The sequence below is a fragment of the Cariama cristata genome, unplaced genomic scaffold (assembly GCF_000690535.1).
Source record: "Cariama cristata isolate BGI_N322 unplaced genomic scaffold, ASM69053v1 scaffold327, whole genome shotgun sequence".
Taxonomy (NCBI): domain Eukaryota; kingdom Metazoa; phylum Chordata; class Aves; order Cariamiformes; family Cariamidae; genus Cariama; species Cariama cristata.
The window spans coordinates 92,050-108,455 of NW_009625916.1; the positions used below are offsets into that span (position 1 = coordinate 92,050).

Consider the following 16,406-nt stretch of genomic DNA (forward strand, 5'->3'; position numbering starts at 1 on the left):
GGGTGGGGGGCTGGCTGGTCTGTTTTGTTTTGCTTTACTTAATTGCTGGCTTCAGTACAGAGGCAGAGCGTGGCAGGAGGCTCGGCTCCTCTCACCTCGGGAAAAGCAGGAGCGCCAGACCCAGGGGAGGCGGGAAGGGAAAAGTCAATCAGGCAGTATTTAAAAATCTACCTGCTGGGCCCAGGGGTGGCTGGAGATTTTAATGTCATTCCCAGCTTGAGATGCAGCCTGGAGAGTGAGAAAAGAAAGGGGTATCTTCTCTTCTTGGATCCTTAATTGCTCGTTAAATCATCTAACAAATGCCTGAACTCCTGGATGGCCCCATGCTCCTTGACAGAGGGACTTCATCCTTGGCAGGAGGCAGGAGTATTTTTAAAAATACTCATTTCACCTGGTTTTTCTTAGTCTATAAAATTGAGAGTTCAATGGTTCGCTCTGCAAAATAAAACCAAGTCTGGGATATTTTTATTACCCTTTAGCAGGAGCAATAAACTTTCCTGTGAGCCATTCCCCTGCTCCAGCCCGTTGACTCTCGGTCTGCCCTGCAGGCAGCTGCCCGCGCTGCGGGAGGGCAACCTCTCCCATCCCCAGAAGGGACCTCCAGTGACTGCAGAGGAGCATCTACGGAAATTATCCCCTGCCCTACGAGCTCAGCCCCGCTTCTGGCCCGAGCAGACCTGATAACCACAGCCAGAGATGTCTGTCCCTGGTCGCTCCCGTTCTGCCCTGTCATCACTGTTCATCTGTGTCTTCTGCTCAAACTCTCTTATGTTGGGTCTTAAATCACAGGGCACTGCCACAAATCTTAGTAGTGGAAAAGGTGAGGCAGCTATTTCCCAGCACAGCAGATGTGACGACCGTGCTGTTCCCTCTGATGCTTTGCAGAAAGCAACGTGCAGTTAAATCCGCAAAGCTCAGAAGAAGCCCAGACCCTGCCCATAACAGCTGGAGACCTTCAAATGTGCTTTGCCATCATAGACAGATGGACAGATCTGTGACTTACACCTATAATCCCTCCCTCGGTAGTCAACATAACATACGAAAGACCTCCTTCCTACCTGACTGAAAGCATCGATGTTTTTTCTGCACCACCCATGCACAAATAATGGGGCCAGGCCAGACCGCAGCCCCAAGTGGACTGACCATTAGCAGGTTTTGTGTGATTTAGAGTCTGTGAAAAGAGCAGAATTACAGCTCCAGCAGGGCAGGCAAACCGTACCGATGATTTATGAATATTCACTGAGCTCAGAAAGCACTCCGGAGCAGAAAACAAGATTTTGAAATTAACTGAACTCTTCGAGGTTCTTCGTTTGTCTTGGCTTTGAGGTGTGAGTCACCAATACTATTTCTCCAAAACAAGCAGAGTCTGTACAGAGGGCTGGGAGGATTCCTGGGCACTAAAATCTGAAGTTAAGTATTCTGCGAGAAAGACTATGTTCATAAAGTCTTCAAAGCATAGAGATGCCACCCCATTAAGTTTTATGGGCTGGTGTCTCTATACAGTACTGAGACTTCTTCAGCCCATAAAGACTGGATGTTCAGGGGACTTGAGGCTCTTTGAGCATTGAAATCTCCAGCAGCTTTGGTCTTCAGTGCTAGTGATTTGGTGCCCTGCAATTTTTCAACAATTTCAGTGTTCAATAAAGAGAGGCTGCAGAGGAGTTTTGATGCTGGCCATGTAGGCCATGTCATACCCCTTGTCGTTCTCACCCATGCAATTAGGTTATTGTGGTGCTCTTGAACATTGGTACTCCTCCACTTCTCATGGTACCCATGACCTAAGAAATAATCTGCTTTGTTTTACCACAAAACCTGTAACGCCTTGTTCTCAATGCTCAGACAGTACCCAGGGAGAGCAACCCATTCAGCAGTTGGGCTGTTCCCATCACGGTTGCTAAATCTGAGCATCAGAGAGAAGCATCAGCAGCACCTGGCAGGGCAGAAGAACAGGACAGAGCCCGTTGTAGCCAGGAAGGATGTAGAAGCCAGCCTGCGATGCGTGGGCTCCTCAGGAGCTACACACCCAACTGCGGGTGGCTTTGAGCTCAGGAGACGGGTGGCTGTGAGATGGGTGGCTGTGAGATGGGTGGCTGTGATGGACAAGCGTTGTTTGTCCATGGGGGAGTGACAGCAAAGCACGGGCACTGCCTGCACTCCTCGTTGCGAGACTCGTGTTTCTGATCAGCATTTGCTGATTTAGACCAAGGCGAAGACTTCCACTTGTGTTTGTCCAAGAACAGGTTCAATCTAGCAGGCAAGAGAGAAGGTAATAAAACAAAGAGGTTGTCTTCACTAGGTTGCTGTAAGCACACATAAGGAATATTTCCAATTAATTATAGCAATAATAATTGGTTTTGTTTCAGCTGGTAGAAATATGAGACTTTTCCAACATTTTCAAAGCAATGAAAGAAATCTGTAGATTAGCCAACACCCCTGGGGTTTCAAGAGTCTGGGGGAGTGTGGGAGTTCCACTTACTGCAAAGCAAGCAGAGAGTGATCATGAATTTGGGTGTCCTGCTTTGCAAATGAGTGAAGCATCAGCCCCTGTGGGCTATTACAACAGGGCTGAACTCAGCTATCCCAAGGCTGTCTAGACATTCCCATCCTAAATCTGAGACATCTTCCGGACCCAGGAAAAGTTGCTGTTCCAGCAAATCACATTTTTCTCACCAAAAAGATTCCATCCAAAACCGGCCAGCTGGCCCTGCCCTCACTGCCATACTCCTTAACCACGGGAGATTCCTCTCCCTCTGAGTCACAAAGCACAACAGCCAGCCAAGGTGGTCTGTGTTAATGTGAATTAGCCCCCGTAGCAGAGGCTTATAGCAAAGAACAAGAATTCAGGAAAAGCAATAAACCAGCATCTGAAAAAAAATTGTTTCTGGAGCCTTTCTGCTGTCCTTTCTGATACAAATGGCCCCAAGGTTACACGCTTGGTTAAAATAGGTCTCGTTGCAGAATATGTGGCACTTTGCTAACAATTTAAATCTACTTGTATATATATGAATTTCCTTCTCTTCCCCAGAAGCTCCACACATATACAATGCCAACTAGTTTGTCTGCTGAACAGAAATATTTGTTGAGGTGAGGTGGATTGCACAAATAACCTCTTTCCTTGTGGTTTCCTTGCTCCATCCTCCTTTTGCCCTCTCTGCTGGATCATATGGTGTGGATCCTAAAGTCCCATCCCGAGAAACGCAGCCTCTTCACTCCTGACAGTTTGGTGAACTGTTTCTGAAATCTCTGGCTCCCAATTCTGCCTTGAGCATCTACATGACCTCTTGTTTCTTTCCTCTGCAGGCTGATGCCAAGATGGTCTGTGATGTCGTAAGTCGGATGGAGGACACAGAGCCCTTCTCTCCAGAGCTGCTGTCAGCTATGATGAGACTCTGGGCAGACTCTGGGATCCAAGAATGCTTCAACCGGTCCCGGGAATATCAACTTAACGACTCGGCCCAGTAGTGAGTATCCTTGTCCATAGTCTTTTGTGTTAAGAAGCGGCATTTGGGCTTGTTAAAGTTTTAACTAAAGTTTATGACCTCATAGCAGTGGTTCTGCTTACAGACTAGGGTGCATGTTGTGTCACAGGCTGCTGCAAGGCAGAAAGGATCAGGCAGGACATTCATGTCCCCTCTGGCCAGTCTGGGGTCAGGTCTGTGACCCCGAGGCCAGGTTCCCAAACTGCTCCCAGACAGCTCAAGGTAGGTTTCTACAAACATGGATCTAGTGAGCAAAGGCAGACCAACCCATGGGCGTGACTGGTGGCTTCTTCATTTGTCTGATAGTTTACAGAAGGGTGAGATCACCTGCTTTGTATAGCAGTACAGCTCTTGGGTTTGCTTTTCTGATAGTCATACACTGTGCTGGTAGGCAGCTGGATAAACCAAGGGTAAGGGAAGTCTTTGCTTTTACAGTGGCTTTGCATTATTCTCATAATACAGTCAGTGGCATCTCTACCATTAGGGTCTACATCCAGGGGTTTTTTTAATGGTGATTGTCTGAATCCATGGCTTTGGTTCATCCTATCATAAGGACAGGACACCCACCCATAAACGGCTGCTCTGGCTCTGCAGAAACATTGAGTACCTCCCCAGTTTCAGTTCAGACCCATTTCTAATGGTAATTCATACAATCTGTTTGCTGTCACCTAGGCAAGGAGGCTAAAACTTTTCCTCCCATAATTTCAATTGCAGCAGCTTTTGCAGTCAGGCAAATCATCCCCTGGCCCTGTACTGTCTCTTAGGCAGTAGTCAGTAAAACGTGGTTAAGTATAAGCATAAAGAACAAGAAGGCAAAGAGTGATCATTTCCCCAGTTATACCCTTGGACCTTTTGGTAGTCAGAGAAGTAGAGGCTTCCCCAAATGGTGACAAGGGAATGCTACGTCCATGCTTCTGGCTTTCACAATGTCCCATGTCAACAAGTTCACAAGCTGACTCATGCACGTCTGGAGTTGTTATGACGTGTTTGCATTGTCTGGCATCTCTGCTTAGTGTTTGCCTGGATATCTATCAAAATACGAAGCCAAGCACCAGCATGGCTGATGATTTTGTTCTGTGTGGTGGGCCTGATTGTCCCCAGTCTGCACCAACTCCTCCCATCCAAGCTGGCAGGGCAGTTAGGGAGCGCAAGATTATTTCTGCTCTTGTGATGCTGCAGCAGAAGGCGAGTGATGACACATCGCTTGGCATTGACCGAAAACCAAATGGGAAACCTGCAGATGTTTGGTTGGTGTCACAGCATCCTACCCAACTATTTCTCACCACGAGCGACGACATCTCAGTGATGATCCTGACATTATGCTGCCTTTTAATCACTACTAGGTAGACGTCCATGTTTAATCTATATTTCATTGCCTGTAATAGCAAAATCAGTCTTCTCTTGCCAGCATTTTTTTTTTCCACAAAAGAAGGGTCTGATGGCATAAACAAACCTTTAGAGATATAAATTACATAAAATGCCAGTCCTAATTGCGTTACAACCTTGTGGAAAATTCTTCAATTGTTTTAGAGCCAATTACCTTGAGGAAAGTATTTTGATTTTCCTTCCATGCAAGATAGCAGTTGAAAATAATAAGCATAGCCCTCCCAATGTGACCAGCTGCTGGGCAATTCATCAGCAAGAGCTCTGAAACCACAAGCAGTTTCTAGACATCGACTGAAAAGGCTCTGTGCCATGGTATTCACAGCAATATCAACGTGTGGTTGCAGCCCAGCAAAATTAATTTTGGTGTCTTTAACAAAATCTCTTGCATTCAGAGGAGGACGCACGATCCTCTTTGCCAGGGAAGGGCTGTGCTGCCTCTCTCCTTAGCCACACTGTGAATTGTGCTGTGGCTGGACGCTTGTTTTCTCTGGGCTAGATCAAATGATGAAGCTGAAGATAACAAAGTCCTACACATTTACAGACCTGCTGCCGTTTCGAAGCCTCTGGTGGTTCTGCCACTGGGAGCAGAGATGCTGTCGCAGGGCAGGGCACTGTACCGCATCCGGCTGCACCTCTAGGCCCTGGTGCCATCACACCAGATGGTGATGCAAGTGAGATCTCACTTGGCACTTATTTACGCGCGGTGGACTCCCAGTGAAGAGAGGCATATTTTTCATTTAATCCTTCAATGCTTTGGGGTTGTTTTCTTCTGCATGAGTGAAAGATTTCAGACAGTTTTCTTCTTTTTTTTTTCCCTCCCCTGGGAAAGGGCTTATCTTTATTGACACTGATATTGGATTTAAAACACTAGCAACTACAAAATGTATTTTCGTTAGCGCTGAGAAAAATAAATTCCAGACAAGAACTGAATCTGAAGTTCCCCAAAGTTTAAAAAACAGTGACAGGCAGTGAGCTAGACTAACATCACTCTTATTTCAGGCTTCTCTTGGTGTTAAGCCTTAGGGACTGGTGTTTTGCTGGCAGGAGGGAAGTTTGCTGCAGGAGTCAGAAGTCACGCTCCACGGCTGCTCAGCACATGTCGCAAAGCCCAAAGACACCAAGCGACCAGGTCCTGTCATGGCCAGCACAGGTGGGACCTTCAGGACTGATCCAGGCAGTTCGCTTCACCTCAGAAACCACCTGCTGAATGCTTTTCAGAAACCCCCCTCCAATGCCTGGGTATTTCTAAGGAACCACCACTTGGGCTCCTCCGGGTCAGTGCTGCCATTGTCCTACATTGCTCTTCCAGTGCCTTACCTTCAGTTTTTTTAAATGGCTCGAACAACAGGCCTTCTGTTACGGTCCCTGGGAGACCAAGTCACAGGCTAATCAAGAGCCTGCAAGAGCTAGCAGCATGGCTCTTACTAGTCCATCATTAATTTCACTGAAAATAGATTTGATATTGTATTAGCCTAAACAAGAAGTGAGTAATAGCTCTTCTGTCCTGTCAAAGACAAGTAGGAACGCATTGCTTTCTACTCTCCCATGCATGTCTGCCTGACTGTGTGGTCTTCCCTGCAAAGCTTTGCTTCTTTTAGGTTCTAAAGTCAGCCTGTCCTTAGCAAGGATTTCATAGCTACTGTGGAGGAGCAGCAGCAAACAGCACTTTTGCAAAGAAAATATGTGACCGAGGAAGAGGGGAGGTTCTGTAATAGACCTCCTGTGTCTTGGACAGCAAAAAGTAAAACCATAAGGAGAGCAAGAGAAGGGAAGAGAGTAAGATGTAGCAGTCGGTTTCATCTTTTTCATTATTGCATTTTTTCATTGTTCCCTAAGGCAAATTTATGGGTGGGTTGAGTTCCACATTCCTAATCTCTTGATTATGTTTTTATTCCTGCTTCGTCTCCTCTTCCTTTCTTGTCTCCATGCCTAGAAGCTAAATCTACCTCTGATCATCAAAGAGTCTGGGCACTGCTGTTGTCTTTTTCTTCTCTAGCCAGTTTCTGTCTGTGGAAGCACATCTGTGACCCACATTTTGCTTTCAAAATCAGCAAAATAGAGGTTTCCAGCTGGTTTCCTTAATCTCCTACTTTTGTTCAGATTTTAAAATTGTCTTGTATTTCCTAGCCTCGAGTTCCTAACTGGCCTGGTCAGTGGAGTACAGTGTGTAGGGCAAGTTTGATCTTAACCACCCAGGGATGGGGACCTGCTTTGAATGGCCTCTAAACTTCAGGGGGGAAATGGTGCAGACGGAGCATCCACACGAGCACCGATTTTCTGTATGCATATCCAAACAGGCACAGGCTCTGCAAGATGTGTAGGCAGAGACAGTTTGCAAGTACACAGACACAAAGAAGCCAGAATCCATCTCAAGTTATTCTCCTCTTGCTTCCAAGTACATTGAAAGATCATTCGATAGTGCCAGGGCTGTGAAACTACTGTGAAAATGTAAAATATTTTAGGCCTGCATTCAACCCATCCATCTTCACACGTATCAGAGGTGTCAGGGTTAGGAAGCTTGTTGCCTTTGGCTCTCTCCTTAGGGAGCGAAGGGAGAGATGTGTCTGGAGAGGCATACAGGCCTCACTGGTCAATGGAGAAAGAGGTGCCACTGTGTCAGCTGCTCTACCAGAGCCAACCGCAACCCTGACATCTCAAGTCTGTGCCAAATACCAAGCCCAAACCGGACAACATTTTTGTCACTCCATCTTCAAGAGCTCCTCTGGCAGTGCCTTATAGAAAAACGGCACCAAACTCAGAATAAGATACTGCAGTGCCTTCCTTCTCGCCCTGACTCACGTGGGACTGTTTTCTGATCTTTTTTCCTTGCAAAAGAAGTGTCTTTGCATGATGGTGTCACCTTCCCCATTGATCCTTCTTGCATCCCACACACCAACACACACTTTGCATTGAGAAAACAGTTAAGAAAGTAGAGCCAGATGTTGTTGTGATGTGGTGAACGGCTTCCAGACTGAGCCCGACAAGGCAGCGTTGGAACAGGCTGCCCAGAGAGGCTGTAAAATGTCCATCCTTGGAAATACTCAACACTGAGCCACCTGAGCTAACTTTCAAACGGAATTTAACTTTGAAGTTAGCCCTGCTTTGAACAGGGGGATGGTCCAGATGAACTCCAGAGATCCAATCCAAACCGGCACTTTTGGGTTTGTCTTTTGGTTTTTTCCCCTGGCTCTTTCTCTCATGACACTGGATTTAAAAGGGAGAAGGGATCTTCAGGGTTGGCTGCAGTCTCCTGTTCCTAGTCATGCAGAACCATGCAGCTCTGTGATAACTCCCGTGTCCCACAAGTCCCATGGTCTAAACATTTGCCTTGCTGGCTTCACGAAGGCAAACTTTTAGACCATGGGGCTTGCGGGACGTGGGCATTATGCACGACTGCCAGCACGTGGTCCATTTTAATGAGCTGCAATTGTTGCTGGCTCTCTCAGACTGAAGAAAGAAAAATTATAGGTCAAGGTTTTGCATTAATATTCCTGTCAGGTGCATAGATTCCATTTTCTCATCACAGCTTTTGCATTAGAATATGTTTTTCTGCGCACTCGTCTTACTCGTGCCTGTCACTTGCTCTCCCTTGCATTTAATTGGAGGGAGTAGCAGCATAAATGGAACAATCCAATTAATTGGGATGACTTGCGTTGCACTGTTTATTGAACAACCCACCTTTGTGTCTTGGAGCCCAAGCACCAATAAAGCAGAAAGGGAAAATACATCACAAGTGGAGATGTAGATACATTTGTCTGAATTTATGGTTTAATTTACCTTTGTAAGTAAATATGCCCACCAGCTTTGAATAATGAAGTTCCCCCTACGATAAGCAAAACAAAACAGCCCATAAAGGCCAGAGCGGGTTGACTGGAATCACCAGTCTTGCCCAGTTCCCACAAATGAGATGCAAATAGATTTCCAGGGAGGAGCAGCTCTGAGACGTCTGCTGGTACCAGGTCTGGAGCAGGGCTGTTTCTGCTAAGTGTGAGGTGGGGGAACCGGGGACAGGCTGAGCATGTTAGGGTCTAGCAGGGCTTGAACTTGGTAGAGGTCTCAGGCCTTGTTATTAACCTCGTAAATTAAGGAATTGCTATTGTTATATGGCTACACCTAGGGCTGAGTGTGAGCTAGAGGAAGGGCACAACAGGAAAGACATTGTCTTTGAAATCAGCTGGATGTTCTCCAGCATCTCACCCTCAGTCTTCATCTACCTGGAGACCTAGTTTCTCCAAAATTGGGTGCAGTCTCTCCAAGGGCTGCCTCTGTTGGCCCAAAGCAGGGTGGAGGGTATCTTGAAGGTGGGTGTTAAGCAATGCTCACCTTCCCATCCCATCAAACACTGCCAGGAGAGTGTGAGGAATGAGCTTCCTCACCAAAAAACTCATTTACAAGCAGGAGGAGCAGAGGTCTGCGGGACTGTCTGCATAACATCATAAGACTTGATACCACTTGTTATAATGCCCACCCCGCTTGGCCCCTCTCAGACACTGGTGCAGAGGAGAGCCCCACCAGACCCGCTCTCTCCTGGGGCACAGCCTCTCTGTGGAGGAGAGGCCAGGCTCTGACCTTTACCCTTCCTGAACCACACATGCAAGTCATCAGGGAAAGGAGGAACTGTCCCAAAAGACATTTCCTGGCTGGAGCTCATGCAAACTCTAAAGAAAAGGAAGGAGAAGGAAAAGCAGGAGGTCTTGTCCTTTGTGAACACCTGGTTTCTGAAGGACTATACCCCTCTCTGTCTGAGTGAAGGTACTTGAGATGCCATCACCACCATTCCCCCCCCCCCCCGCCTTAACTTCTTCCATGAAGAGGATAAGCTAGAGATGGGCTTTAAAGTGGAGGTTGTGGCAGCACCCGGCGACATGAGAACATACAGGAGAGCATTCGCCAGCTGAACTAGCTCTGATGCTTTGCTTGCTGCCTTTCCATCTGAAATAGCAAATTCTGCAGCCAGTTCCACGAAAAACTCAGCACCTTTTTAGATACGGATCTTGCAGGCAAAAACTGGTGGTATAGTGTTGTCACTTCCCCCCTCCTAATCTGCCTTTACCCCCCCAAAAAATCTCTCTAAGATCTGTTTGAAAAGACCCAGGAGATAACACAGACTGCACTGCAAGGAGGAGCAGAGAAGTTACTGAGGTAGTTCTTTCCTTGGGGACAAAGACGTAGCAGTACCTGCTACCTCCCTGCCATTTTTCCTTGCCATGTCGCATCGTAACAATGTTGTCTTTGGTCTGGGAATTAGTAAAATCATAGAATCATAGAATCATGATGGTTAGAAGAGACCTCAAAGATCATCAAGTCCAACCGTATATCTTGACATCTTGACTAAATAAATTGCAATTTAATGACCCACGATACCAATCAGGGCTGTCCCACTTTTGGCAAAGCTCCCACCTGAAGGAGTCACACTGCCTGGAGGAGGGGACACTGCCAGAATTTGGGCACAATCTCTTCTCTTTTCACATTTTGCTTAGAGATGAGGAGGAGCCAGCACCACCGATAAACACAGCATAGGGCATTCACTCCCAAGGAAACCTAAAAAAAGGAACCGCAGTCTTGAACCCTGGATAATCTGTTCTCATCGCCGACTGACAGACCCAACAGGAATTTCTTCCTGCCTTGCAAAGGGCTGTGGGTGACAGATTCAGTGCAGAGAGATTTGACTTTTTTTGGATGAGTATTTTTGTATTTTTAGGCTGAAATGTCCTTACGAAACCAGCTGGAGCTGGCAGGCTGCCACCAAGGATTGGGGTTTTTTTGTTGTTGTTCTGTTCAGTTTGGTTTTTCACTGCTACCCCTACTGCTGTCCACAGCCCCCCTCTCCCACCAGCTCTGCCTTTCAGCAGGCAGCTGCATGCCCTGTAGCTCGCCTGTCACTGACATCTCCCACCTTTCACCCCAACCTTTGTCCTGTGCCAGAGAACAGCAATGCCAGGATGCAGCTCCACAGCCGGGGAGTCCAGGCTCTCCTGGGAACCCTCAGCCCCTGCTCCTCCTCTCCTGCAGAACCAGGGAGCCCAAGCTTCCCTCTCCCTTTCTGCACCTTGCAGTTTGACGTACCACGCGCCCTCAGCTCCGCCGTCACAGGCTGCCCTGCAAGACAGACAGCATCACTCATAAGGGGTGAGGGCAGGAGATGGGGTGTCTCCTACCAGTGAGGCTCTCGGGGCATCCTATTGCTGTTTGAAGCTCCTTAGGGAATCGGGTAGCTTTAGCAAGGCAGATGTCCCTCTGCCTGGTTAATTCCTGCTTTATGCCAGCTCGTTGGCATCCAGCTCATCGGTCACCAGGGGCTGTGAGCCCTGTCCCCCCACAGCACGGGTGGCCGGGTGGGGACCGGCTGGCTGCTCTCAGCCTTGTGATTCTGCAGTGTGTCTGTAGGCAAAGCTGTCAGGGGACCACCATGCCATGGCTCTTCTTCACACGACTAGCATCAGGTCTGGCACCGTCTGCGACGCTGGAGGCGAGTACAGGAGTGGCGTATGGTTTCCCAACGTATTCGCTGTCCATTTGAAATCCTTAAATAGTAAACAATGACAGGAACATGGGAATTTCTTTGTAGCCCGGCTCCGGGATGGAGCAAGCCATCTTCCGCACGGGTCTGTGGGCACCAGTGGTGATGATGTGATGGGGAGATGCTGCCCTCCGCCCCGACGCAGGTCCTATTCCAGAAATCATCCCGGTTTGGAAGGAATAGTTGCAAAGGGCCTTTGCTGCAGTCCAGGAAGCGCACAGCAATGTGTCGGAGCTCTCGGGCAGAGCTGCCTGCCACTGACCATGGTTCACTGGATGAACAGCTCAGGAGGAGCCACTCCAGCCCAGAACAAGCATTGCCAGGCAGGGCAGATAAGCTCCATGCACTCAGGATGCAGTTGTCTCCCTTTCCCCCTCCTTCACGTTTTCACAGTCACCAGTCTTTCCCTGCCCCAGGTTTCTCAGTGTGACACTCCCCTTCCCGGACCACAGAAGGGGCGATTCCTCCATCCGTCACCCCGTCCCTTGTCCTGCCCCTGCTCAGGGGATGCGCTGTGCCAGGGCGGTGCGGTTCGTCAGGCCTCACGGTGCAAGAGAGCCCGAAAGGCATTTGAGTGACTGCTAGAGGTGTGCAGCCGCTGCCGTTCCCCCCTGCCCGCTCCCGGGGTCCAGCCTGTGCACACACATGCACACCCCCTGCTAGAAGAGGGGGAGCAGTGCAGCATCCCTATGCTCAGGTGTTTAAGGTTAGGAGTTAAATCCAAAACCAATCATGAGCTTAGCTAAAAAGCCCCCGTTTTTCAATATATATTAAGACAACCATAGGAAAATTGCTTTTATCTGCTGCTTCCTAAGCCCTCTGGCTTATACTTTAAAACCTTTTGTCTGTGAACAGGAGAGCTGGAAAGTCTTTTTTTATTTCCTTAAGCAAATAGTCCATCTAATATCCAGCCTTGAGGGGCAGAGGCTTTAAGAGAGAACAAAAATGAAGAGGAAAAAAAAAAAAAAGAAATGTAGCAAACATTGTGACACTTGTCATAAACCCACAATTTTTATGGCAATGGTGGGGATGAAGCATGCGGAGCTGTGCCCATGAAGGGAGGGTGGCACAGCCCCCGGTAAGAAGGCAGAGCTCCCTGGGGCCGCCCCAAGAGCCTGTGGTGCCCGTCAGTCAGCGGGGTGAAGCTCGTTGCCTCGGTTCCCCGATGGGGACGATAAACACGCTCCTATTTATGAGACGCTGACGTCTGTGGCGGCAAGAGCAGTGAAGGCAGCAGCAGAGCCAGGCAGGAGCCTGTTGGGCTGGGCGGGTGGGCAGTGCATGACAGGGGGTGTCGGGGGAAACCCCACGGGAGCAGAGTCCCCGCACTCAGCCAAGACAGTCCTGCCGAAATCGGGATTCGCCTGGTGGAGCCCTGGGCACTCATCATTTCACAGACTAATTGATATAATAGCTCTAATTAGCCCTGTAGCAAACACCACTTTGTTTCTTGCTTATCCAGGCCAAGCGCTGAGCCAATATTCAACCTCCATCCATTGATTTCCTACTGCTTTTTAGGTAGGAAAGGGGGAAATGCAGGGTTTCTTTCTGCTTGTAGAAGACACGGCCGAGGCTCAGCAGCACGGGCATGTGTTTGGGCATGGCCAGTGCTGTGCGTACGCGGTGCATTGCGGAGAAGACCTGTCACCGGGGATGTTTGGTGGCAGGCAGCGTGGCTGGGCAGACGGCTGTACTTTCCCTTGGGATTTCACCAGCAGCCCTGCGGAGAGCGGCGGGCATGGCTGCTCCCCGGCCTGATGCCTCCAGCTCTGCAAAGTCAGCAGGATGGGTGGGGACGTGTCACTCAGCTGTGGCCCACTCCAGGGCTGGGTGAGTGCCAGGGATGGCCTTCCTGCCTCCTCCCTCTCTTGGAGACCTGACAAGGGGTTCATACCTGGTTCTTCCCAACACACGTGCTGATGAGATGAGCATTGATTTGGGCAGGGGAACCGAAGGCAGCCAACATGACACTGCTGCATTACTACCTCCTGTGCCACTCTCTCATACAAGCCAGGCATAAACCCAGCCAGTGCAGTGGGCCTGATACACTTCAGGCAGATTTTTTGACCTTTTCCTATTATTTTTTTTTTTCTCCCCCCCCCTGCCCCGCAACACACAGAGCTAGTGTTAAGTCTGTGTCAGTTCATTCATCCATACCTTTTAGAGTAAAAACAGCACTGAGACTGTCTATGAACTTCTCCAGATATGTTCCTTGCCTTCAGACCACACGGATGCAAACCCACAACTCCTATTTTGCCAGCCCCCATCAGAAAACCCTGTAAATTCCCATGTGCCTCTAACACCCCCAGCAGCCCGTGCTCAGGGTAATTCTGCGTGGGCTGTTGTGGACGGTCACAGACTCACTGCGCTCTGCAGGCACAGACTCCAGGCAGGGCTGCTTCGTTTGGTCACAACAGCACAGTTCAGAGCAGAAGGAGGCTGGAGTACAGCAGAGCAAACTCTGGTCCTTGTGCCAAAATCCTCATGTTTACACCTTCCCCACCTCCGATATGTTTAATGCATTTAAATGCTTGAATGCCTGGAGAAGGCACCTCCTCAGAGGTCCCTGGGGTTCTCTTCTGGGGCTGAACTTATTGGGAAAAAAGAGGGGAAATGGTACTGAGCCTAGATTTTAGGCAGCACCTTCTCCATGCTGCTGGGAGGGGAGGGAAGAGATACAGGGGAGAAAGAAACCAGGCACAAACTGCACCGTGGAGCCATGCCAAGGAAGTGTCAGCTCGGGTTTTGGCGGTTAGTCCAAACCTTGCTGGGGATTTATGATGCACTTTGCCTCGCTGTAACCCCTTCCCTGCTGGGCTACATTGAGCGGCAGGTTTGCTGGGAGCACCAGCACTGAAAAGAAATTCAATGCTCCAAAATTGTAAGCCCAGGCCATGAAACACCCCGTGAGCAGTCACTGTAGCTCTGAGGCTCTGACAGCACTTTTAATAGGCAGAAATCAGCATTTCCCAATTCGTCAGCATTGCTCTTGGTACGTAAGCTTTGACAATAGCATCAGAACCATTTCCAAATCCTCGTTCAGGAAAATACCAGCCAGTACATCCTACTGAGCAGCGTTAATGTCAGTGTAAACATTTTCAGTTAAACAGCTCCACAGTCTTGCAATCCCCAGCATGAGAAATACTGCACCAGGGAGTGTGCTGAACAGCGAGGCCAAACCTGCAAGGGGCAGGAACAGGAGAAAGAGGAGGCTGTCACTAGCTAACCGCTGCTGAGAGCTGGGAATTGGTAACAGAGGCCAGGTAAAAATCTTTGCTCAAATTAAACTAACGAACATTGGAAGCAGCAACTTTGCATCAAGAAATCCCCAGAGGAGTATCTCATTGAACAAAAATACGTAAACAAAGAAATGACACAAATAGAGAAGTTACAAATAAGCTCAGGAAAAAAGGCTATGCATTTCTACCCAGGAGCTCAGCTACCTCTATCCTGCCCAGGGGACAACCCTAAGGACATAAGAACCTCTTCCCTCACCTACGATGAAGAGCTGCATCTCGTGATCCAAAGTCTCGACTGGGTCCCACCTGCATGCAGCAGTGGCCGTACAAGTCCCAACGGAGCTTTCAGCGCAGGACATCCCAGGCGTAGCGCTCAGCAACCTCTTCCCACCTACGGCTGCGCTCCAGGCAGGGCTAGATGGGTTTCCCGCTTCCCTGTGCTTCCCAGCACCAGCAGAGCTTCTTTTGAAGAGGAGCACACAGGCAGGGCAGCGAGGCTTAGCCGTGCTCTGTTCATTCAGACATCTGTGATCACTCTGGGACACTTAAGAGCATCTGCTTAAAAGAGTTGGTAGTAAATAGAAAATGTGCTAAATGCACAGAGGTCACTACACAACCTGTTTATCCCACCACGAGTTTGACTTCTGTGCAGGCACCCATGTGAGTGTCTGAAAGAGCTGCCCAAACCCCTGGTCTGCCTGCTTCAGTCCATTCATCCTTCTCTTTATCTTCCCTTGCCGCAGAACAGAAGTACCATGGGAGAGCTGTAGGTTTTGCTTTGACCCTGCTGACTCTGCTTGATGTGTTCCTGCTTTCCACCAGCTTGACGAGAAATCTGGGTGTAGGATTAGCACTAGCACCCTGTCTGGAGTCTCAGCAAAGAGCATTGCAGAGTGGGACTCCCTGGCTCATCAGGGCATCTCGCAGTGACCATAGGGAGTAAGCAGCTTTGCTCCGTGGGAGGGGAGAACTCCTATATGGATGTATAGCCCACATCAACAGGGAAAACCTGAAGAAAAATTGTACAAAATCCAGTATCTGCCTTTAAGCGTGCTACCTTACATTCCCTGCCACGTGTTCCCATAACAACAGAGCCACGTTATGCACCTCCGTGGTTTTGACTGCGGTCCCCAGCTGCTTCCTTTGCGCCACAGTGTGGCACATCACGCTGGTTCCTTGCCTGTGCACGCCAGGCCTGGATGCCCTCCGGCACATGGGAGATGATCCCGGGGAACGCTGGCTGCCTGCTCCCTGGTCCCTTCCTCCACACTGCTCATCTTCCTCCTTTTTCCTCACTTATGCCTTAAATCTCATCAGTCCAATGCTCAGCCCTAGGAACAAGCGGGTCATGCAGTGAGTGCGTGAAGAAGACCCAACGTGAACAACCCATATGGGTGTGCAAAAGCAAGACCTAGTATGAGCAACAGTGCAGATATGACCCAGACCCAGCCTGCAGCTTTCCCTGTATGGATATAAGGGGGCACTCCTGGGATTCAGGGGGTTATTTTTATTTTCGCTTTGCAGTGGGAGCCAAAAAGCTCTTTATTTTGAGAAGCTTCAAACATTGATTGGATACGGCTGATCCTTCCATCAGCTGGTGCAGTGCCACCAGATGAATAAATCTTGCATGCATCTGTAATTACTGCTTAGCTTGTGTTTAAATGCAGCGTCATTGATCTGCAGAACTCATCAAAAGCCATATAGGAATGCATGAAATTACATTGGATGGAGCAGAAAAGTACATGACAACATCCATTTTCAGCCGCCTTTGTTCACCAGGAA

General features: G+C 48.9%; 1 protein-coding gene across 1 annotated transcript in view; it reads left to right on the plus strand.

The window, feature by feature from the left end:
• Positions 1-16,406, plus strand: part of GNAO1 (guanine nucleotide binding protein (G protein), alpha activating activity polypeptide O) — a gene marked incomplete at its 5' end in the record, with an annotated part of 84,169 nt that overhangs the window by 43,569 nt on the left and 24,194 nt on the right. Inside the window, one exon of the mRNA XM_009703787.1 lies at positions 3,301-3,461. Within this exon, the coding sequence (XP_009702089.1) occupies positions 3,301-3,461 (161 nt within the window). The remainder of the gene's footprint in view (positions 1-3,300; positions 3,462-16,406) is intronic.